The following is a 26,019-nucleotide window of genomic DNA, read 5'->3' as shown; positions in this document are numbered from 1 at the left end:
CAACAGCAGAGAGAACTCCTTGTTAAACTGTACAGAACCCTGTTATCTACTCTCACAGAGCCAAATGTCATCTCCACCACTGATGGCTGTTAACTCCACTCCTCCGTCTGCAGAGTAACTGGACATGTCAGAGGTTAAGAAAAGGTCGTTCAAGGGAGGACGAAGGAGTGAAGAGAGGAACAGAAAGTGCAAGAAGGATGAACTTCAGCAACTGTGCCTCAGACTGGTGTTTTCTTCTGGAAACACTTCACTTCAGTCTGCTTTGGGCCCGAAGAGGATAAATCACAGTTTAACTCTGCACCGACCGGAAACCAAAGCAACCAACGAGACCAGAAACAAACATCAAGACCAAATTTACAGCAGAATTTGTTTGAGCTTCCCATAACCTGAAAGCTAAAATATAGTACTTTGATAAACATCAGACTATAAAGAGGAAGTGGAACCTTGAAAATGCCTTTGTCTTGGACACTGCACCAATATAGTATCTGCCACAAAAGAACAGAGAGTAAATGGTGGTAATCAGAATGAGTCAGTAACAGAGATTCTGACTTTATGATAACCCCAAGCTAATGCGTAAAACTGCAGCTCAACAAGGACAGGGCATAAATAATTGAATGGTTTTTTGAAAGAAGCTCTGCTAAAATAACAGGCTCTCAATGTTGGTGTAAATTTGAGATGTTTCTGAGCCAAAAAAAAAACAAAAACAAAATGTTATTAAAGGCTTTAGATTTTTCACAAGACATATATAACCTACTGTTTATTATTTGACCAATGTGTGTGTAAAACTAAGGGAATCCTAACCACTGACAAAGATATGCTAGAAACTAACTTTAGCATAACGTTTTGGTGTCTTGTTACATTACTAATCAAACAGTAATAGTCCCCGCCCCGAATACACCTGTGGAGATTTAGTGGATTTGTATGAAGTTATAGTCTAAGCCACATATCCTGTACTTCTATACTTCCATTCACTTTTGCTCTTATATTAAAGTATTTGGTATTTTGCTGTCGACAGAAATTGTAATCCAGCTCCTATTGCAGTTGCTACAAAACCTATTTGAAAATGGAAATTTACTGTTGATCCACCCAACCACTCTCTGGACATGTCTGACTGTAGCAGCTGAATGGCACAAGTAAAAGTACACACACATTATGATGAAGAAGGGACGGTTCACACCCACCCACCCTCACCTCCCCCCAGTACTGGGTCTGTGTGTCTGTGGACTGTTAGAGCAGATAGAGCAGCAGGTGTGGAGCAGTGATGCCTTTCACTGTGGGGACGCAAGAGTGTGTCACTGCTGGAGAGATAACAGAGAGTGAGGGAGAGAGAGAGTGAGAGAGAGAGACAGACCAACAGTGGCATGTGTGTATGCCTGATTCCACATAAACAGGAACACAGAGAATCAAACTTTATTGATCACATGCTTGAAACCCAGACAAGTCAACCACACAAACATTCACGTTTGAACATGTCTTTTTTGTGCACTATTTCAACAAGGAAATCTGTGGGAAAAGGAAAAAGAAGTAAAAAAAAAAAAAAATCACGTTCCACTAGAGTGGCCACACAAGATGGGTTTGCAACACTTCTGTAAGTCTCTCTGGAAAAGGGAGTATATTTACCACTCTGCTCCAAGTCCAATATTAGAAGAGTGCAACATGGTGCATGCTCCCTGCCCAGTCGTACAACTGTAATCCCATACACACACACACACACACACACACACAGACACACACTCACCCAAATGTCTCTTGTCTCCATGAAACAGAAAGTGCTTCTGCTGGCTGTTTCTCTCTACTGCCTTATCCTCCTTTTTTTTAGTCTAGTTTTTTTTTGTTGCATTGTTTGGGCAGATGCTCCTGCTGGGACGATCCAAACTCACCTTCTCCGTTTAATTTTCCATAATATCTAATGCCATTATCTGCCTACTGCTTGACCGTTGTACCACCAGAAAAGGTAACCTCTGCATGCCCCCGAATCATCCATCCATTGTGAAAGTTAAGATAATAAAGGATTGGGCCAGGAGCCAGACTGGACTGTTGAGAGCCAGGTTATAGGAATATTAGAGATGAGCAGTGAGGGTCAGCTAAGTGCCCACTACTCAATGGCACTGGGGTCATTTTGTCCAGATCTAAGAAGGAAAGTAGGGCCTCGACCTGGAATCAGTGACGGCGTAACGACCAGAATTATGGGTGAAGCATTAAATAAATGTAATGGATAGAAAAGAGTCTTTTCTATAGATCAGCCTTAAGGCTTATATTAACAGTGCAGTCCAACTGCAGCAGGACCACTGTAAAAAGACTGAGCCAATAGAGATTCATTTTATTTAATAACAAAGAAAGATGGTCATTTATTAGAAAAAATGAAAGTAAAAACAGCAATAACTCTTAATAAGGGATGTAACAATGCATGGTGAATCAATTGAAATAAAAAAATAATTTGCGCATGAAGTCGTACGGAGTAGGCTGTGTTCTTAAAAAGTCACTGGTCATACCATGAGACTACACAGTCTAGCACAGTAGGTGGTGGTATGTGCCTAAAAATGTTGGTTGTGACCCACTATTAAACCAAGAGGTCAGGTCCCTATGTTGGCTAAGTGACATTCAGGTGTTCAAAAAGAACAATGTTTTACAGCGTTTCTGTCAAAAAAGGATTCTTTAGGTGTTTAATATGTAAACAGTTATTGAGGTAAATGTTGGCAATAAAGTATTTGAGGGTGGTTCAAGAAACGGGGAAAGCAAAATTAGCTCTGAGCTCCTTGCTGTTTGTATTACTGATGGATGGTTTGTCTCTGTAAATCACCACTTTTGCAGATGACACTTTAATTTTGGGTTAAATTGAAGACAATTGCCAGAGGAGTAATAGAAACTGAGCTCTCAAATGTAGAAATAAGGGACACTTCAAAGACGGGTTATAAAGAAGGACATGAGGAGAGTTGAAGTAACAGTATTGTGGAAAGGGATAAATTCAGATGGAGTGCAGATGATCTGCTGCAGTGACCCCTGAAGGAAACAGTCGACCTGATTATCTTCTTCTACAGCACTAACGTGTATTCAAAGCTCTCTAGAATGGCATTTAAATTGAACAATGGTGTGATTTGTCATTTAAATGTTAAACCATTTTATTCTTAGGAGTATGACAGTGTTGTTTATATTGTCCTTGTTTATGAAAGCAGCAGAATGCTAACACTGGGAAATGTAAAGATGTAAGCTATGAGGAGATAAGAGAGATCTGCTGTTCCTGTTATTCCCCTTCCACTGGAAATAAAAACAGAGAGGGCTGTGCTTAGTAATAACAAAATGATTCAGTCTTTTTTAAAAGAGAATAATCTGTAAGCAGAAAACTCCTTCTGTAGCTTTACTCCTGAGTGCCAGATAAGACTCCCGAGTAGAATTGAATTGGACATGACTGGTTTTCAGAGTGGCCGCCAATTCACTTACCCCAATAAAACCCTGCCATTCAAATCCAATGAGTGAAATGAGGCTTTGCATAAAAGCACCAATCCAACCGCCCACACTATTCTTAAGTTAAAAGCTCTTGCGTTCTCTAGGCCCTCCTATCTCCAGCGCTGTCTCTCTCACCGTCTTACTTGTCTCTGCGTCCCTGTCTCCATCAGTCCTGACAACTTCATAATCTCAGCCAGAGTGACCCGTCCAGACCCTCTGTTCCCAATGAAATTATTGAAAGAGGAAGAGGCGAATGAGAACCTGTCACTCCTCTTCCACCAGAATCCAAAAATGATCTCCCCCTTACATTTTCATTCTCTGGGAAAAGGGAAGGAACGCTACATGCACATTTCTACAACCTAGAAATGACTTGTAATACATTATTCAAACACAGACATCCTTCAACCCGGCCACACAGCAACATACAAAGAGCCTGTGATGAATGTCAAAGTGTAGCTTAGGCTTTTGTTTGAACCTCTTATCTGTGATAAATCTGCTGCACTTACTGCTGTCAATAGAAAGAAGTCAGTCTGAGTGGGAGCTTTCTAAAGGTAAAAAAATTACCTCTGACAGTCAGCCAGGTGCAAATACTTAACCATGACTGCTTGCACTGGGCTTGGCCATTGCTTTGAATGCACCAAAAAAGAAATGATTGCATAGTTAGAAGTTAGAAGGAGAAGTGATTTATGAACGCATTCAGTTCAGCAAAGCTGTTCACTTTTCATTTTGAGTCTAAGTATAACATCTTGACTTCTATTCTATAAAAGCCTTTTGACTCATTCTGTCTCAGCGTGTACAAACAGGTCAGTGTGTAGCAGGACTATTCAATATATTAAGGCGCACGTCCAAGCAGGGATACTGGCAAAAAAGACAGTTTCTAAGGTAGAAATGTGTGTTCTGCAAAATAAGTCAGTGTATAGATAAAGGATGAAAAGGGCACGATCATGTGACTGGGTAGCAATAAAGTCAAGAGTGAAAAATGTGTCAGGCCGGCATTTTGTTGAGGCCGTTTACCTGGTCAATGTCAAACTATGTATTGTTATTAGGTGTGTGCAGACACACATAAAAAAGATCAGCAATAGTTTTAAAGTTTAAAATAAATGTTAAATGTTAAAATAAAGTTTATTAAAATGAATTAAAATTACCAGAGGAGATGATGAACTTTAAATCTGCAATGGCCGGATGTTAACAGACGTTTTCGCAATATTTGAAAAATGTTACCTGAAAATGTGACCATTTTAAATTAAAGCCAACGCCTGCTAGAACCTGAAAACCTGAGCCACAATCAGGAAGTGGCCATGTAAAAATAAGGGTTAATTAAAAGTTAGAAAAAAACAAAGAGATTGATAATAGCAAAAACAATAAATAAGACAATAAATAACCTAATATTTGTCACACTAGCTTCACCTTAACCGTAAGAAATGCGAGTAAAATTATCCCAAATAACTGCGAAACCTTGCAGGAAAAAAGAAAAAATACTTTATTTTTCTACCCAAACGACTAAGATTTGTGCCATGTTGAACGTGCTTTTTTTCCTCCAATACTATCAATACGACCACTGTCTTTGTTTTCCTTGTTTTATGCTATGTTTTGCCCATCTCTGCCTACTTCTGTAGGCAGTGGTAATTACAAAGCTTCAGATGACCTGAATGCTGAGTCAACCATCATCATTACACATGCAACACCTCCTCCCACCTCCCCCTCTCTCTGTATCCCACATTTTATACTCCTTCACCCATTCCCGTATCCCTGCAGTTCCCTGAATCTTTCATAGCTCATTCCTATTTCAACACATCTCCCTCCCTCAGCCTCTCAGGATGTTTCTCGGCTGCACCTGTGCTCTCCTTCTCCCTCTCTCTGGTCTCCATCTCTTCACCAGCTCTCTGCCAGTGACGACCAGTCACCAAGCTTGTCATTAGTGCCAGGCTGAGGCCAGCACTGTAATCAGACCCCTAGAATTAGCAGTGGGCTCCGCACTGGCAGTCGGTCACAATGCTGACAATACATACTGTAAGGTATTAGGGTTAGCATTGAGGTCAATGCAATGTTGTAGCTTTAGTCTAAATCTGCTTCCCTGCGTCTCCAAGGTCTGGGTCTTTATGGGATTTAGTAAAAACAAAAACATAAGAGGTACAGCAGTGCCACAGATAACCAGGGGCTGAGGGATGAACAAAAACAAAATACACTAGATGGCGATGAATGGCGGCAGCGAGTGTGTACGGCACAGGTGGGTTTTAAGCACTGGGAATGTGGCCATATTAGAGGAACAATAGATTGGACATAATGGCTGGATGTGTTTTATTATTGGCAGGGACAGATAGGGAGGAATAGCCTGTTGTATAAGAACAGTGTGTAATAAAAATCCATTTACTGGACAATAACAAGCAATTTAACGTCACTCAAAGGCCTGCAGCGTTGGTGCCTGGAATATGGTCTTCTGTCCTAAATTCATAGCCATTACAAGCACTATTTGTGTAAAATGAAAAACCTACAGGGCTGGTGCACTACTATTCACTTATACTCCATGCTTGAAAATGCATGTCAGTCGCTTGGTTAATGCTTTTACAAATACCAGGCACTACAGCAGTACTCTGGGAGTGATCTTTTGACATTATTGAAAATCGGGTTGTGTAACCAAAAACTTTAAATATAAATTCATGTTTACATTTAAGAATGTTCATAACATTTAAGAATTTAGTGGGTAAACATCTTCAAACAGTGATTTAAAAAAACCTGTTTTAATTGTTGTCAAATATTTTGCCACTCCTCTTCATATCAGGTCTTCATGCATTTAGGAAACAGGTGTTTTCCTTTTGTCCAAAACTGGGATAATCGTGTTAGTTGATGGTACTTACAGCACGGTCCTTTGCGCAGCACCTTGATGCGTCTCTGTGTCTTGCATTGGGCTTTCTCCAGTTCACACTCATTGGAGTAGGTGGATGAATCTGAGCCACAAACCGGCGCCACCAAGGATGGACAGTCCATTTTCTTGCAAACGCACTCAGCCTTGGCCCGGTTGGTTGGATCGCTCTCACACACTGCACCAAAACCACACAGCATTCCCCTACAAGCTGGAAGACAAAGAAGAAAGCATGGGAGGTATTAGAATGATTATAGTCAACAGAATGCTTTAACTCATAATAAACTACCAATACAACTGGATTTTCTCCCTGACTTCTTTGGGAAGTGTGTTTTACTGCACCGCAGAGGCTCTGCCACACAACTAAATCTTTATTTGCGTCAGTTTTTGGTTGGTGTGGAGCTTTATTTAGTCTGACAACGCAAACACACAGAGATTAAGTGTGATCCTGGTGTAAAGCGCACAGATGCTCACAATTCATCCAGGAAGAACCGGTCCAGTCAAGCAGAGCAGAACCGAGCTCAGCAGAGCGGCCCACTGTGTTGCTGGTTGTACTTAATTTTTTTTAAAGGCAGTGTGTTTTTTTTTTTTTTTTGTTAAAAAGTCGGCTTAAACATTAAAATCAATGGATAGTCAGCTGGATGCTGTTCAGTTGTGTGAAGACTTCATTTTCTGTTCTCTGAAAACCTGCAGTCTTTGAAATATTACAGCTCTACCAGACAAAAAAAAAACCTGAAGAGTCGAAACCACAAAGAGAGAAAAACACCAAGGCTGAACAAGTCAAGCAGCAGAAGTAACTTTGAAGACGTTGATCTCGGTCTTCAGCTAACGCCTCAGCTTTGATTTAAATGTGAAATAGTTAACTGTGGACATACTGAGATGCTGCTAAATGTGCCAAGCAAACAGTGTGATCGCTTCTGCCTGATGATATCGTGCATCTCAAAATGAGAAGTGAGAAAATACAGTACATTAGTGTCAAGGACCGGTCCATTATCCGATGCCCGATCAAGACATTTATTCAAATCAGGAACAGATATCTGATGTTAATATTGTATAATTAATATCCCTAATGAGGAGATACTTCTTCACTAGATTATGATATCAGTTGTCTGATTATGTTTTAATCTAAGGAGAACAGACAATGAAAGGTGACAGGAAAGGATTCATACATTGGGCACAGTAGGAAATGGACCGATTGACCTTAACACGAGTTACATCAGGGTGTTTGGTCTATTGTCATGTGAAATGAAATCATAATTTTACAATATTGTGTTATATTTTATTAAAGAAGACATGACTTGAGATGGACAGATTTTTTATTTAGTTTTATAATTAAGTAATACCCTCAATATTCTGAACAAAATTCATGCAGATATTACTTCTAAAACTATTAAAGTGATTTAGAATCATTTAATTTTTTTCAAAGTCCTATGAACTGAAGTAGGATTCTCTCCTCTAAAACCATGATAAACCTGAAATGGACTTTGACATGGTCAGGTTGCCCTATGTGAGCCAGGTGCATTTTTGGATAGATGTAGTTCTGTACAGATTCTCAGAGTGTACGAATACACATCCAGCAAACAACAGTAGCAATGCCACTTTGTTTTCTTTCTAATCTATTAATGTAGAAAACCTTTTTTTCTTTCTTTCTTTGTCTCTGCCACCTACACAACATATTGATTTCTTCAACTCACATCACCATATGTTCTCCAGCACACTGTTCTTCTAAAGTGGCCTTGGCCACGCCACTGGACAAGATGAACTTGCCGAGCCAATGACCTGCATCATTGCAGCTACAGCTGCACTGGGTCTGCAGCCACTTTCAGGGCTGTTGGGCAGCCACAGAGCGTGACATCCCCGCTGCACCGGGGGTGAGGCGGTGAGGCTTCGGAACGGCACGGAACACAGTGGTTTAAAGAACATGTGAATAAAAAACACTCGAAAAAGTCATTGTGTTTGGAGAGGTAAACAACCAGTGTCCCTGCTGAGGATATACATGTCACGCTTTCACACAAACATGCACTTGAACACAACAAAAAATTTTATCGCTGGCACATAGGCCACGACTAAATGCAAGGCAGCGTGTCCGCTGCTCAGAGGCAGGTGGCTTTTGCATTTCCAGATACAGACAGGCAGGCCCACACACACACACACACACACACACACACACACAGGCAAATGTACACACATTTTTGTGTGAGACAACTGGCCCAGCATCTGCCCAAGGCATCTCAGTCTGTCTTTCCCCCTGCTCTGTGAGTTCGCGCATTATGTGTGTATGTGTGTGTGTGTGTGTGTCTGTGTGTTGACAGGCAAGGAGGCTGTTTTTGACTTGCCCACTGTTCCCTGTGGGAGAGCACCTGACAGCTACCTGAGCTCCCTCTCTTTGTACCACTGGGAAAATGAAGTGTGTGTGTGTGTGTGTGTGTGTGTGTGTGCGTGTAGCTATCCATGAATGCATCTGTATTCCTGACAGTGCAAGTGTCTGCTAGGTGTTGGCATTAGGTGTCTCTCTCTTCCTCTCTCTCTCTCTCTCTGTCTCTCTCGCTCACTCACACTCTCTCACACACACACCAACCACACACACACACACATACACAGCCAGGTGCTATCATAAAGGGCTTGTCATCACTGGCCCACTGCTCTGCCATCACTTCACACCAAGTGGTGTGCGTGTGTGTGTGTCTGTGTGTGTGTGTTTTTCTGTCAGAGTACAAGTCAAAGGCGAAGCCGCAGGAGACGAGTGACAAGAGGTGAAACTCATTCGAACTGTGACACGTGTGTAGCGCGAATGGGGGTCGGGGGTGTGTGTGTGATAGTGAGACAGAAGGAATAGAGGACAAAGATTTTGACCAATTAAGAATAAATAAATAAAAGAGAGTTCATTCCAGTGATGTCTTCCAGCAGATGACACCATTTATGAATGTCACATTAAACACTGAAACTAAATTAACCACCTGAAGAAAAAAGAATATATACTGTATATATATCTGTTAAGTGCCTGCGGTGCTTTGTAACCTCATCTCGTCTGCACTGTTTTCCTTTTAGAATATCTCCCTCTAGCCTGGAGGTTTAGCTGACTGACAAAAGTGACACCTGAGCTGAGGGAGCTGTCAGAGTGACGGAACTAAGTGCAAGCTCTGGACATGCATTTTCTGCTGAGGGCTTTTCCAGTGCAATTAATTAATTAATCAAAAATAGAATGACAATAAGCAGAAATGGAAAAAATGAACATGTATAAGAATATCCAAATGAACTTCAGTACACTGCTAGAATGAGCCATGGCTTTAACTGAACTCAGCTACTGAAAATGGTGAAATACATCTGCTTTGAATATGTTACAGTTTGTTTCATCATAGTCCATTGATTTCCAAAGACCAGTTCAGAACCTAAAGTTGGGTTCTATGTGCAAAAACGTAATGTATATCACTAAAAAAGGCTGATTTATTTATCATTACAAGCTGAAATAGCTGATAAAAACATTAAACATTATCACAAGAGTGGAATAATAATGTTACATTGAAACTAACAAGAATGACAAGAATGACAAGAATTTTTAACCCCATTTTGTTTGTAAATGTGTAAATAGTGTAACTGATATGCTGGCTACACCTTATGGCTAATGTTAGCAATGCTAAGCTATGTCATAGTGAGATGTTTGAAGGGTAACAACAATATAGTGTGACATACTTTACTAGATTCTGCACAAAAACAAATGTACTGTATATAGGTTGTTGCCAGTTGTTAAAAGTTACAGAGCTAAACTATTCAGCTAGCCCTAGTAACTACAGTAGCTGGGGCTAGTTGATTAAGCTAGCCTGAGCTAGATGATATACTGTGTTTGGATTTAAGAAAATAACTTAAAATAACTTGTGAACAGTGTGACTTTTGACCAATACTGATTTGACTTTTATTATCTTAAAGGAATCTTGCATTTTATTAAATTATTTTATGATTAATTTGGTCCCCCCCTGCCCCCCCTTTCATTTTGCCCAGCTCTAATGTAAGCTATACTTGCGGCTAAGAAACACAAACATAGCAATAGTAGTAGTCAATCTGTAAGAAATTTCATTTTTTCACTATAAAGGTGACGTTAAAAGAATTATTTCTTGTCTTTCATCATCTAAACATCCTGTGATTGATAGCTTACCTCTAAAACTGAAGGTGTTGTGATTAAATCAGTTTAAATCCTATGGACATGACCTGGAGATGGATTGTTTACCAGAGGAGACAGGAGTGAAGTAAGGCAGGAACATTTCCCACAGGTGTTGTGTGTCACACTATTACATAACCCAGCTCAACATAAAGGGGTTTTGTGTTTACATTTGAACGTCTCTAAAATGATTTCAGGATTTTGAGATAAGCTGTATTGCAGTAACATCTTATAGCACAACATTCCATGTAACACTTATACTGTTTGCAAGAGAGCAAATACATTTCCAGCGTGATGACCAATTAATCAACAGAGTAAAAATAAAATAAAATAAAATAAACCTGATACTATATTATATTATTATAGAGTCTTTGTGCCACAACTGTGCACATATTCCACTATTGTGTGTTGTCAGTGGTGATGTAGGTTGATTTCTGTCTGGTCCCTGGAGCAGCCCTGTAGAAAGTCCCTCTGGGCGATAAACAGACAGCATGTCCAGTCTGTGCTTGTCTATGTCTGGACATCCTATCAATTAAATCCTTATCCATTCTGATTCTAATGTGAGGTAACATTGTTCTGACCAGACTCTGATTCCTTACCACATAAACATAAATCCTGTGTCAAAGTTTCCTGACAAGTTTTTCATATATATTCACAGCAGGTGAGAACGTTTTTAGTGGAACAGGAAATGGGAAAAAAAATAAGAAGAAAATGAAGCCCTAAGAGTTAACCATTCTGAAGTTGGTTGAGAAAAACATCAACAGAATTACTCCACGATCCGGGTCAGTGATGCACTAGTGGCAGACTTGATGAATAGGTGAAGGCACTTGAGCCTTTTGTGCTATGATCAGATTAAAGGCAGCAAACAGTGGATGTGCCACTGACTAATGGCCTACTGGCTGTCAGGAAATCAGAAAAGTGAAGTTGATGTAGGGAGATACAGCTCAGTGGCTCTTAAAGCGACACTGCATTAATGTTGAATGGCTCTAAATTCATTACGCTCTATCACTCCTGAGGGATATCTCCCACTAGTGTCCTAATAAACGCAGCCTTTTCTCTTCAGCTCTGGCTAAGTAATACAGATGGGCTCATCTGGGCTGGACCGTCTTTTATCGGTCATCCTCCTCTCTTGGACTCACTGTCTCTCCGTCTCTCCATAAGAGGATTTTAGCGTCTATAGCAGTGTAACGGTGCTAGGAGACCTTAGCGGTGAGGGACACGTTGCTATAGCAACTGTCAGGCATGCTCTCAGTGTTGAGCTCTGTGCTACATCAGGTTTTAAAGTGTTTAATGGACAGTTTTGGGGGTTTCTGTGTCAATGGAGACATGAGGAAAAACTAAAATGACTCTGTAGTAAAATCTACACCTGCTCATGGCTAAAGCAGGGCTTTTCAAATGTGAGGTCACCAGTGGGCGCCAGAGCACTCCAGGCTCAGCACCAAACAAGGAAAGAAGAAAGTTGAGTGGGTCTGAGCACAAATTATATTTAAAAAACAAAAAAACAAAATTATTTCATGAAAGTCACAATAATTTCATGGTTATTAGGCAGCCACTCATACTGTTCCTGGAGCTACAGGAGCTCTTCCAGTGCTTCACATGAGCCTCACGTGTCACAGTTTCACCTAAACCCTCAGTTTATGCTCTTACTCTGTCCTCAGCAGTGATTTATTCACATCTTTAACTACGTTAAACCAATTCAGTTAGTCATTGACTGCTTACTAAACTTGTCACATGATGTTCAAATGTAATTGATCAGGTTTAATTTGTAAAAATGTACCCACTTCCTGCCATCACCTTCCCTCAGATTTTCTTCTCTAGAGGCAGAACCTAATTTATATAATCTAATTTCCTCACTCTGGTCATGTGCGGCTCTATGGCTGGAGGTGAACTGTAGGTATAAATAAGAGCAATAGATCAGTATATCCACGGAGTAGAAGTCATGCTCTCCACTTGTGCGTCAATAAAATTATTTAAGTCCAAGGTGAGGTCTTTTGGCTGCAGAGAGAAAATACATAATGATTGAACTCAGTGGTGGTCGACAGTTATACCTGCTAACATCTGATGTTAGAAGGAGAGCCAGCGAGGCTTCTATTGAACTCTGGTTAGTTGCCCTCAGGGGGCAAATGCAGTCAGTTATTGATCCTTCAGTAATCATACAATACTCAGTGTGAAATCCTGAAAACATCTGCTCAGAGAAAAAAAAAGAAATCCACAGTTATATTTTTCACAGGTTCAATGTAAGAAAAACTGATGCTTTAAAACTACAACAGAAAGAAAGCATGTGAAGAGGAGAAATAATCACTGTAATTTCCAAGGAAAACAACTTTTCTCTTGTCCTGCTTTTTCATCCACACTGTTCTTATCAGCCTCAGGAAGAAATTGGCCAAAAACAATCTGTAAACAGTGCCCTTGGTTTACTGCCTCTGCTCCTTTTAGGGCAGTTCTTTAGCCATAAGATGGAGGATTTGAGCATTTGTGTTTCCCCCTCCTAACATGAGGGCAATCAATTTCTCTGCCTTTCTCCTCCTCCTCCTCCTCCTCTTCCTGCATGAACCACACATTCACCACTACAGCACAACACCTGGGTCCTGACCTCACTAACATTCCTGATTAACTAATTTACAAACTGCAGCTTCTCCTCACAGTGAACAGGCAAGAAGTGGCTGACTTTCTAGAGAGAGGGTTGGAGAGAGAGAGAGAGAGAGAGAGAGTCAGTAGGTTAATTGGGAGAAAGGAGGAAGAAATGCTGGTGGAGGTTGTGGTAGTGTGTGCAGTGTTTTAACTAAATAAAAGAAAATTAGATCTGTTAAAGAAAAACCTAAAAAAAAAATCAACAACCAAAAAACAGTTTAAATGCTGATTCATACTCCTGAAGTACAGAGAAATTAGTTTGTGTTCTTGAAAAAGCAGGAACAGGAACAGCAAGAACAAGAAAGTTCTTTCTGGCCAGAACATTTTATACCTTGAGAATTCGAGTGCCAAACCGAGAGAGTCTTATATGACCTCCTAAAGGAGAAACCATGTTTGAAGCTTAGGAAGAAGATACATGTTCACTCTATATCCATCTTTGTTATTAAAGCAAAGATTTTTATAAACTTTTTCCCATGGAGAAAGACTATGTATAAATGCCCAAAGTTTGGTCAGATTTTTTCCATCCGTCCAGTCACAAAACAGCTGATTTTTTCTATACTCATGGCTGTGAATTAATCGATACCAAATCAATTCCCCAAATTTTCAACAAAACACAGTAACTTTTTTTTCTAATTTTACCCACTCTCTCTCTCTCTGTCTGTGTGTGTGTGTGTGTGTGTGTACAGTTGTTTTTATTGTCCCTTCTGACCTGCTCAGTTACCTCAGCTACGACAGTTGCTGCTCCACTGAGGTTCACTCAGTGCTATTTGTAGTCTCTCTTTTCTGGGCTAAGTTTTTTTTTATAACTTTAATGAAGTCCCATTGGTGTTAGTAGTAAACACACACGGCAAACAGAAGCTCCAAACACACACACACACACAGATGGTTGCCTGTTTTTTTTTTTTTTTTTTGTTTTTTTTGTGAGATTTATTTTGCACAGTCAATCTAAAGTGATATGAAGGTTACTAGTTCTGAGGTGCAAAAGAAGGAGAAGGAGAAATTCAAATACTGTCTATAGACCGGGGGTTCAAACTCTGGCCTGGTGGCCACTTCTGGCCCCCTAACCGCCCCATGTCTGGCTAGTGTCTAGATATCAATAATAGTTTGATTTTGCCCTTGAGGTATTTTTCAAATATAAAACATTGCTCATTTCAGAATGAAAAAGTATTTATCTGAAATATCTGAAATTTTTTTTCAGACATTGATGTGGTCTCTCCCCCCTGTTCCTGACTCCCAATTTGCCAGGTTCACAGCTGTTGCTTCAAAGCACCAATGATCTGTAATTCTACAAAACTGGTACTGTCATCAAACTTAATTAAAATGAAATTAGAAATCACAGAAATATTCCCACAGTGGCAGGAGTAAAGATAATATTAAACATTCTTTTGACCTTTAGAAACTCTGTTCCCCCCAAGGGCGGTCTGCCCCCCTCCACTTGAAGAAGCACTGATTTAGACTAACACTGCTGCTCAAGAAGACTGAAAATATGCTTGAGATGTCACCGTCACTTGTTTCTGGTTAATCTGGCTGCATCCCTGCAGGTGTTTACCGTGAGAAATCTACAGCAATTCTTCGGTGACCCCTGTTCGTTCAGTGTGACACAGTAATCTTCTACACAGACATGCAATCAATACAGACCTTGGTGGTTATGATGGTTGTTTACTCTACACTTTTTCTGCATGGTTGACATCACAACACCAAATTCAATATGTAGCCACTCGTACTTGCTCTCTTCCTTATACATTTAAGATTTTGGAACCGAGCAGATGCTGCGTCTTCATAAATCAGGACTGAAGTACGACAGCTCCTGACAGCTGAGAACATCTGCCTAATCACGCTTGTTATGGGAGAATAATACATGAAGGGTAGAAGAAGAGAAACACTGTGTTATTTGTCACGATCAGACAGGAACAAGAGCAGGGAAAGAAAACAGGGAGAAAAGTCGGAAAAAGGAGGCGATAAATACAGTGAGAGGAGAAACGCTTCCTCTTCATCTTGACAGAGTGACTTCACACCCGTCATCACAGCAGGTTGAAGACAACCTTGGCACGGCTCCTCCATCAATGGGATATAAACGCTACCATCCAAATCCTGGTGGGCACCAAGACCAAGAAAATAAAATATAGTTTCACTTTCCATCAAACCAAGGTCCAGACTTACTGAAACCCAACATCGAATAAAGAAACTAAAGACTAAAAACAATATTCAGTATATGACACTTTGATTGTATTAGGGTGAAAAAATGGTGACTGAAAATAATGAATTTTTACACTTACATATACATGTTTACACATGTAAGCATGTATATGTACATATTTACTGAAAATAAAAATGCACAAACATATAGATGGATAGACAGATGATAGATAGATAGGATACATTGTGCAGATGTTAACATAATTATCAAAGATCAGGAAGCTGTTGAAATACAGTACAGTATATGCAGTACTGACGTAATCACAGAGTTCAAAATGATCATGCCGACATGTAGTTCACGATAGAGAGATTTGGATGGTAGGGGGAGCGACCACAGCTCTGGGCTTCTTCCACAGAGGTTGGGTCTAACACATCTTGACCTGCGGGCCGAGGAAGGCTGCACAGCTGCTGACTCACTCACACATGCAGTTTCATCTTCCAACACCTTAGAGCCAGCAGAGAAATTGAAACACAACTTTGTTTTTTGCACTTCTCTGCCATAATTGATCTCACACATGCGCAGACTCAGACACAGCCTGACATCAATAGTGGGTGTTTTTAAAGGAAATGCAGGCCAGTTGTAAAACTCACTCCCTTCTGTCCTTGATCTTATCAATAATGGAGCCACTAGTGACAGAGAAACTCTACTCTGTCACCTCAGATCTCAGGAAAACTCAGTAGCGGGGCAGTCAGTGACGTCTCTGAACAACAGACCACGGTTGCTGTGAGATACACAGTACACGAAGAAGAAACCGGCACGGCTGCCAGCCTGCATGTGTCTACATTCAATTATTCAGCTATGGCAGTGTTATTGTTATGAGGAGTGGAGGCTGCTTTTGTTCATGTCTTCGCTGCACTCCTTCTCTGAGATCGCCATTATTTCCTTTAGACCCATGATGTTTCTTTATTCACTCACACTGTATTTTTACTGGATGCAAAAACACACACTTGCTGACACATGCAATCACACACACTTACACAGAAGTGACACCAGAGCAGCTTATGTGGTCTCATGTTCCTAACGTCGTCTACTCCTCTCTCGCTCTCTGCATCTTCACCAACATCAAATGTTTTCCAGCATTTTCTCCCATATGAAAACATCACAATTCCTGTGTGCAAGGTGGACATGGAAGAGGAGGAAGAAGAGGAGGAAGAGGCGAAGAGGATGCAGCAACAGTGGGGGAAGAGAAACTTGCTCCCTTGTCACTCCTGCCGTAGCCTGAGGCTTGTGACAGATTTTTCTCTGCTTCATTTAATTTTGGCTACATCCACACCACTATCTTTTCAGCATTTTTAGATATAAAAACAACACATTGTGTCCAGATGAGCGTTTCGTTTCTGAATCACAGGGTTAGACTCAGTGTGAGAAAGTATTGTGAGTATTTCTTTAGCTGTAGCTCTATTACGGGGCTAATGTGGTGGGCGTCTGACCTGAACCTGAGCCGACGCTGGGCGCTGAGATATGAGGTATTTGATGCTCAAACTGCTTGGTGAAACAAAAATGTTTCCCCTCAATGTGTGCAAATAGGTGAATCGACCGTGTATCAGAGCCAGGATAATTGGATGGATGTTGAAATTACAGAGCGCTTCCTCCTGTCTATGTGTTGAAATGCATTAAAATTTTAATTGGATTCATTGCACAAATTCATTAACAAGTCCATTTTGACAGCCCACATGGATGCAATTCAAGGGGAGCTGTACCATTTCCTACTCCAGTGCTTCTCAACATGTGGGGTGGGGCCCTCTGGTGGGGAACAGAGCATGACAAACAATTTTTAAGATTCAAGAGACGATGGCACAACTGCTTTTATTCTCTAAAATATGACATTAGATATGACACAAGATTTTCTGCAAACACACCGTAAAGCATGCAGCGATTGTAGGACGTGTGGCAGTATAAACAGGAAGTTGACGCTTTCTCTTGTTGTTGTTTGTTAAGAAGAGGAAGGACAGAGAACGCTAGCACACTCCTACCATTACTGAGAGAGAAAAAAACAGGAAAAGAAAGTGCAGCGATGACAACTGTGCACAGAGTCAGAGTGGCTCTGTGTTTTCTCACCGACAAAGCCAATTAAAGAAGAAGATATCAGCCTCTTCCCAGAGTTCATCATTCTGGGGTTGGAGTGTTAGTTTTTTTTAGAGGATCAGTTGTTTTCACTCAGAATGTGACAAGTGCTCTATGAGTGGTAAAAATAAGATCTATGTTTTTTTCCCCCGCTGAACCTGGGGCTGGTACAATAGAAGGTCAGCTCGTATTTCTGTTTGGAAAAACTGTGGGAACTTCCTCACCTGCAAACTTTTCCTAACAGCTCTGGCTGAGTTGCAGACAAAGGTTTTATTTTATATTTTACATCTCTCCTCATGAAGTCAGTCACCGCTGGACTTTTACATCACCGCTGCCTCCACCGTACAGTGATGGGAGAGACTGGAAAGCATCTCCTAAATGTGGGTTTGTTAAACAAAGAGGACTGTACATTTGAGATACAGTAGCCAAGCATGTATCCCATCATGCATTGCATCGTGACGACTTTGAAGAGAGAGGAACAGAATCCGTAATGACTAATGCAGATTAAAGTTTAATCCACATTAAAATTTTTGCAACTCTGTCTATACAACATTTTTTAACCCTGATTCTTTTTTCTTTTTTTTGGCTGGATGTCTGCTAAGCAACAGTCCCTGTCTTACCCATCATGCACCTCCCTACAGACCTAAGATAGAAAAGGCAAGTGTTCTATTTTTGAGGAAAGGTGTTAACTTTTTTCTTACAAATGATGTGAACTTAAGAGATTCTTTTCAGAGGATTTTAGTGACAATTTAGTTTCAAACTTTAACTTTTTAACTTTAACTTAAAAACTGTTTAATTTAATTTTTTAATTACAATTTTTTTAAATTTTCAAAATGTTATATTTATAATTTATATTTTTTATATTTATAATTTTTTAAAAATGTTTTATCAGGGTTTTCTTTATGTAGAAAAATGTTTAGCTATAGCTGCTAACTTTTAATTATACATAGTTTAACTATTATTAATATATACATGTAACCTTTGGGGGGGGGGGGGTTGCATTAAGTAGTCAAATACAGCGAATGTTATTGATGTACACGCCAGGTATTCCTCTCGTCCTCCTTTGTCCGCATTGGCTCATGGGTAATTTCACATGACAAAATCCGGCCCAAATTTAGAAAAATAAAGTTTGATCTTTTGAAGAAAAGGGCTGGAACCAGAAGTGGGTTCATATTGGCTCTCACTATGAAGAGAGATGAGGAGAGCAGAGAAAAGTAGAGGAGAGGGCGCTGTCTTTTTTTTTCCTGTTGGATTTCTGGACAGAGCCCAAGTCAGTCGGTGGCAGATGGCAGCAGGATGAGACTCAGAGACAACCTGGGGAGAACTTGGAAAACCAGCCAGGGAAGCAGCAGCTCTCAAGTGCTGAGCTGGGCTGCGCTGAAAAAGGGGAGACGGCCTTCTCCATATGCTCCTTATCGTTGGGTCTAATCACAATGAGGAGCCCCCAGGCTCATTGCCATTGTCACTGGAGGGAATTCAGGATAGTTTAAAAGAAAATTACCATGTTTGCAGGCAAAATCAGGCTGAATTGTATTTAAAACAGAAGAGGGAGCCAACTAGCCTTTTGCCAGGAGGAATTAGTGCCACCATATGGAGAAGGAGAAAACTGGACACGTTGTCTACACTTAGAAGTGAATTTGAGATCCAGGTGGTGAGAGAGGTATTATCTTAGCTGTAAGTGTAAAGATTGATATTGATGTGCCTTCCTAAAAAAAACCTGGAGGAAATATTGAGCATCAGGCTGTACAGCATCATAGGACACCCATGAAAGCAGCTGCTCCTGGGGAGATGCCAGTGATGGCTGAGCTGCGGGTGCCCTGACTGAAGCCCATACACAGCCGGGTCACTTATTAGGTGGGTGGGGGGGAGGGGGGTTCATAGATCTGTCCTCTGCAGATCATCAGATCAGCATCTTTCTTCTACCTCTCCACTCTCTGATCAATAACCCTGACCTGTTGATCAATACAAATGACCCCTTTTCATTTTTCTCCTCCCTCCCTCTTAGATTAACGTTGCTCCCAGCCAATACCTGGAGAAAGAGGAGGAGGTATGAACTCCTCGTCTCTCTCTTCATCCTCCCTGTTACTAGTAAAGTAAATAATGAAACAGCAGCAAGACCTGGTGATTATGATCAAAGCTTATTTTATATCAGCTTAAAACATCAAAAAGAAGAATCGTTTAACAAGACAATTCAAGCTGAGCTCCTGCTTACCTTCATTTTAGTTTCATGGAGGCTCAGAGGACGGTTCGTTCATTCATCATCATTATCTCCATTTGATTACAGTTAGGTTACTGCTGGACTTAGATCAACAAACCTCTTTCTGGCCCGTGGGCTGTAAATGTAATCAGGGCCATGAAATACTGTATCTGCACATGATAGTTAGCATTCAACATTCACTTTGTCTGTTCCCTGAATTCACAAGCATTTATAGACTGGAACAGTATGCCCTACTAGAAACACCCTAAGCTGGACTTGAACACTAACAGAGTCCATACAATGTGTACCACATTATTAAAGTCAAATTGACCAAAGTTATATGCCTACATTTTTGTCCGCACAATTTTTTCCAGTCACTTCATCCCTGACCTGCCTGCAGTCCAGATCTGTCCCCTAATTAAACTGTCTGGCACAAAGAGGAGAATCAAACCACGGTCATTAGAAACTGCTACTTTACACAACCCAGGCCTGACGTCAGGTCCTTATATTAAAACAACAATTTTTAACACTGTGGTAAAGTAAATAAAACCATGAATGTTTTGATTTTACCAATGATTTTTTTCTCAACTCATACATGTCACATTAGACAGTACCTGTGGGGAGAAAGGATTCTAAGAAATGTAATTTTTTAGAATCCACTGCACTCACAGTCACACCGCTCCTACCCCCCCCCCCCCCCCCCCCCCCCCCCCCCCTTCACCCTGCTCCCTCTCTCTCTCTCTCCTTCTCTATCGCTCTCTGCCTGTTAATAGTCTTGAAAGGGGAATGCAGCATATGATTGTGTTATTTTCAGAAAATCAAAGTGCAGTGTCGGCTGCCCATCTATCACCCTGAACCTTTTCCTTGAGCTGCCTCCGAGGCCTTAAGCTCACACACTGTACACATACACAAAATAGCAGTGGATATAAGAGGAAAAAAACCTCTGATGTAGACAGAAAATTTATACCAGAGGTCCATGCACTGCTGGCTTTAGCATTAGTATAATAGCAACACAGGCCCCGCCGTCCTCATCCAAGCTGTGGAATTAATTGGCAGTGACATGGAAGTAGCACAAAAACTGATACGCTTTTTTGCACCTATTATTACCGTAGCAAGTCTTTCTGTGTGGCTTTGTAATATGTTTTAAAGAGAGGCAGGAACGGAGGGAAGAAGGGAGAGGAGAAGTAGGTGTAAGGAGCTGTGGAGGAGAAGTGATGTGGAGCATACTGGAAGTGTGTTTAGCTCCTCACTGTTCATTTGTCTTCATTTCCTCTCTTTGGAACGCTTAGCCCATCCTGACCCACACCGCTGTGGCTCTGCTACACAACAGCTGTGCGCGTGCACAGAGTTGCCCACACCACAAACGCAAACACGCACGCACGAACGCACTCAGATACGCACCACCGCTTTACAGCCACGTACAGTATGCTGCTTTGCACACATGCATTGGGAATACTCATATCTGAGCCAAGCAGTCTCATTATACCGTGTGAACTGGTATATGATTGTCTCTCTTGCCAAAAAAACAAAGCAGGCAGAAGCACACAGGGACACACACCAGGCAGAAAGTTAGAAAAAAATGTTGGCAAGCTGGCAACAAGGCAACTGTGACAGAATGGGCTCCATATTTTATTTGTTTTTTCTTTAAATACTAATGGTTTACTTTGCTTTGTTCCATATTTTGCTCATGATAAAGTGATGTGGAGAAATGTCCGAGACAGAACACAGTGGAGTTTCGTATGTGAAAGCCATGAAGACGTGAAGTCACTGAATTTGCATTACAACTGTAAGGACGAAGCAGGAAGAACAGCAGAACTTTGCAGGTCTTTCCTCAGCAACAGATTTAACGCTATGTTTAGCAAACAGTTTAGAACATTTGACATCACACTTTAATTAGAACATGAGGGAAATAAATGAGGATTATTTCTAGGTTTGAAGACTAAATATCAGTTAAATCAGTACAGTAAAATTACAGTTTAAGCACCACATAACTTATAAACAAATAGATGTAAAATTAGCCAATACAGTTAGCAAAGCGAAGTTAGCCATAGCCAAATATAATGGGAATAATTGAAATGAAATAAAAATGTTTAGTAGATGTGAAAAATTGAGCAAAAGATACTAACCAGACACCAAAGTAATAGCTAAATGTGAGCTATATATTACAATTTTAAAGTAAAAAGGTAATGAACAGATAAAAATAATAAAATGGGAAATCAAGAGAAATACTGTTAAAAATGCAAATCATAATAATAATAATAATTATTATTATTATTATTATTTGACTGGTAATTGACCCAGAATACAGAATAGCTAAGTACATTAAAAAGTAATTCATTAAACAACATTAAAAAATGTGATCCTGACTGACACATGGAAATATATATATTTCAGATACACAAATAAAAATCTTGTTGAAAAATAAGGTATATTATATCTGCTGATAAATAAACACCCTGCGGAATTACTTGACATTGGAGGTTATTTAGGATATTTGGATTTATGTTTTTTTCTGTAACACCTACAAATGCGTTTTTAACATGAAAATACAGACCATAAAAAAACCTTACGATGTGGTTGCCCAAGGCAACTGAGCCACTGTGTACGTTCACATCACTCCTGCTCTGTTCTCCTGTGTCTGTGAACATCACTGGATGCCGTGGTTAAATTACACCACATTCCACTGTCATTCCACTGTCAGTGTGCTGCCTGATTCCTTCAGAATAATGATAAGACCAACGTTACCTCCAACAACAGTAATTAAGATTAAAGATCGACGCTCATTCCAGAAGGGAGGTTTGTATACTGAAATAAAAACAAGAATTTTAATAACACTGTGTTATCTCCGACACCGCTGACCTGTGCTATGTTCAACTCTTGGTAATCAACAATTCTGAAATTATTCCTAAAATTATTTTATATTATATATATTAACAGTTTTTGATCGATCTCTAGCTACTCGTTATGTTATTTTCCTTTAATTGAATAATAATAAAAATAATAAATAAAAGGAGCCGAAATTGAATTTGACGGTGTAAAGGTGCAGACTATGACCTGGTGCAGAGGACATCGCTCAGGATTTCTACACAGAAGAAATGGTCTGATAAGGAACTACCTCCAGTCTACAATGGAGAATGTATAGTAGAACATCATTATTTTTATATATATAAAAAAATAATATTGTAATAGATTTTTCAATTTTATTGGTAGGCTTTTTTAATGTCAATTTCTGTTCCTCTTTAGCTAATTCTCAAGATCCTTCAGATGTTATGATTGTTTTGTGTTATGTATATTATGTTACACAAATAATCCAAGTATTTTGTATATGTCTAGGTGGGTGACTTGCATTTAATTAGTCATAATAATTACATCACCAACACAAATGGCAAAACAATTTGCAGATTTGTTTTTTTTTTTTTTTTTTTTTTGGTGCATTTAGAGCACGACGAATCAATTTGTCACGCTCTAAATGGGTTTGTTAAAATTCAGTGCACTTCCATGCCACCTAAAGTCTGAAGCCCGGCTGAAGAAGCAGAGAGCCTTTTTGTTTTTGATCGTGATATTCAGCATATTGTTCTCCACATTAGCATCATTTTCTCACTGAAGTTGTCGGGGGATTAGACGGGAGGGGCCTGTGCAGTACACAGGGGTTGGTTTAAGGAAAAAAATAACGATAACAAAGCCGATGCAGGAGTAAAAACTGAGGAGGAATTATCATTAACTGGTGAGGCTGATGGCCCCCGTGACATCAATATCCTGTTTGTCTATTTAGATTCTTACCCCCATGGTGCCATCCAGGTATTTTTACAGGGATCAAAACATACACACACATCAGAAAAAAAATCACTTCCATGCATCACTAAAAGCTCCATTATGCAAATCAACGGATCCATTCATGTGCACGCGAAGATAAAGAGAACAGAGGCGGCGTTCGGCTCTTTAATGAAGCTATTCTCACAGGTGCTGTAACACATGAGAGTGGAGGCTTTGCCTAATGATATCAGCAGAGTCATATTGACATTTGGCATGTGTATGTGTTTGCAGTGAGAGAGCTGTGCCGCTCTGCTTTTACTGCTACTCACTGTAATGCAGTGAGATCCAGTGTGTGGTCCTGAAGAGCTCAGGGGGGTCCGTGTACCTTATATTGATTAATGTTCTTTGTTTTACTTTATCCTTCCTCTGAGACTCACACACCGCAGGCCCAGTGACTGGACAACAAACCAAACCTGCACTTTCTGTGTCTGGTTCACAGACCATCCAAAACAAATGGACCCAGTCATTTGGTCCTGCTCTATAGCTGCAGCAGGAAGCTGCGAAAGAATTATTCACAGGACAAACGTGGTTCTTTGTACGTCTAGGTTAATTCTCTTTAATCCAATATTCATTTTTATTTTAATTTTTTTAATTAATTTTTTGTGATCGATTGACTGATTTGTCTTGTCGAATATGAGTCTGATAAGGTGTCAAAGAACAGACGTCAAGATCAGGACAAAAGTGAAGGTCATTCATGGCAGGACAGTAAAATCCAGCCTCTCTTCTGTTCCCCTTCTATCATACATGATTGCAATTAACAAAGAATTTGCACTATGTACAATTAAATGTCATCTGCAAACAGGCAAACATCAGCTAGCAGCAGTTAGCCATGCCTGGTTTTATTTTGTAGCATCTTTGGTAGTGAATGCGTGAAAGGAAGTCTTTCCTTCACTAAGTGTGTTTTTGTTTGGCCATGCCAACAGCATCCTTATAGGCGCTTGGTGAGAACCACACCTTTAATTTCTGAAGGGGTGCAATCAGCGGTACTTAGCTAGGTGTGGGAGCCTAATGAAGTGGCGTGTTGAAAAAGACTTTATATATAACATATTATTGTTTTTAAAAAAAGAAAAGAAAAAGAGAGAAAGCCACACTTTGGCATATGCTTTTACAGCAAGAACACTGATTGTGAATGGTTGTTTGGCACGTGGGAATGAGGTGCTTGGCTCCAGAACCTCCTTACCATGTGCCCTTGCAAAGGAATAGATGGTTAGATGACGGGTGGATGGATTTTTTATAAAATATGAGAGTATTATAGCTAGTGGCTTGGCCAACTAAAACAAATGGACCTTTGACTCATTGACAGGACTCCTCTGACTTGTTGAAAAATGTCTTTGTAGACGTTTCAGATCTGTATATGAGTGGCCGTGGTGATTGGTTGGGGACATCAGGTCTGTGTGTGATTGCATAAGAAAACCTGAATAAGATTCAATAAGCTTCAGGTTAACACAAACACATTAATAATCTGGGACAAAGGCTCACAGGAGTGAGTGCTGACAGGGTGCAGCAGTGCTGTTCCATGCATAGCATACAGAGTCAATGCTGAGTGACAGCGTTAGTAATGTGATAACTACTGAGTGTGATGGGTTATTGGTCCCTGTTGGGAGAATATCAAGCTACAGCCTGGAGATGATGGGTGTTCACTGAACATGTGTCACCTGGTCTAAAGGCAGAGGGATATCTGTTTCCAATATATCACATATCACTGGATGAAAGGTCCACTGCACTGGCCTGCTGTGGTTAGTGTGTCACCACAGTGACACTGATATATGCTCCGGTCTATAGATCAACTCGTAGAAAAAGCACGTTCTGACCCAAGGCTGCATGTACCAGTACTCAAGATCCATGACACAAGTACAGAAACTGTCAAAAGAAAAGTCAGGAACTGCCAGTTTGAAGCTGGAAACTATGAACAAAGTGGTTGCAAAAAATGCATGAATGTATTCATTTCTTTTCTAACACAACAGGGAAAATCGCAGAGAAGATGCTTTAAAATCAAATCAACGTTAATCTCACAAATATGAGTTTAATGGCTTGACTGGTTTAACTGTTCAAACCAAATTTCAATTTATGTTCACTGGAACAACATAAAAGAAACTCTCTCACAGTTATTCATTTATTTCTGCCAAATTAAGTTTTTCTTCATATAAAATGTTTTTAAAAACACCTTGCATTTACAAGAACTACAGTTCTTTCTAACTCTTTATTGAACGGCGGAGCGTTGACTTTCCCTCCTATATGTTAAATACAAATGTTTTAATCCTATTCTGCAAAACATTTTACTTTTTTGTGTATAGTTGTTTCCACTCTATCTCCACTTCTGTAATGCTGGATGGATACATTTGAATTTTTAACAGCTGGCGTCTTGTCAGACAGAGTTAACCCATGTGTTGCTGCAGACGAGCATTCCACTGTCAGACAAATATGACATGACAGAAAACTGAGAGAAATTCATTTTTTCCTATGTATATCTGCCATGTGTTTCATGCACTGTATGACTTTACACCTGGTCGTACACACACATTTGAGTTTTGTGTGTGTGTGTGTACACGCAGTAGTACAGAGGCGTTTAACACTGATCATAATTAATGGCTGCCACGCTGTTCCACTTCCAAGATAATAGTTTTTCTAGACGTAGTGAGCGAAGGAGGTGGGGGGGTGAG

At 40.2% G+C, this 26,019-nt stretch overlaps 1 protein-coding gene across 1 annotated transcript in view; it reads right to left on the bottom strand.

Annotated features, from left to right (window-relative positions):
* The window catches only part of agrn (agrin), a 252,515-nt gene that overhangs the window by 106,030 nt on the left and 120,466 nt on the right, over nt 1-26,019 (bottom strand). The window contains exon 4 of the mRNA XM_025059195.1: nt 6,300-6,515. Coding sequence (XP_024914963.1) covers nt 6,300-6,515 — 216 coding nt within the window. The remainder of the gene's footprint in view (nt 1-6,299; nt 6,516-26,019) is intronic.

Source organism: Cynoglossus semilaevis, chromosome 10 (genome assembly GCF_000523025.1).
Source record: "Cynoglossus semilaevis isolate Cse_v1.0 chromosome 10, Cse_v1.0, whole genome shotgun sequence".
NCBI lineage: Eukaryota > Metazoa > Chordata > Actinopteri > Pleuronectiformes > Cynoglossidae > Cynoglossus > Cynoglossus semilaevis.
The sequence above is the reverse complement of the archived record's forward strand: the minus strand, read 5'-3'. Positions and strand labels throughout refer to the sequence as shown.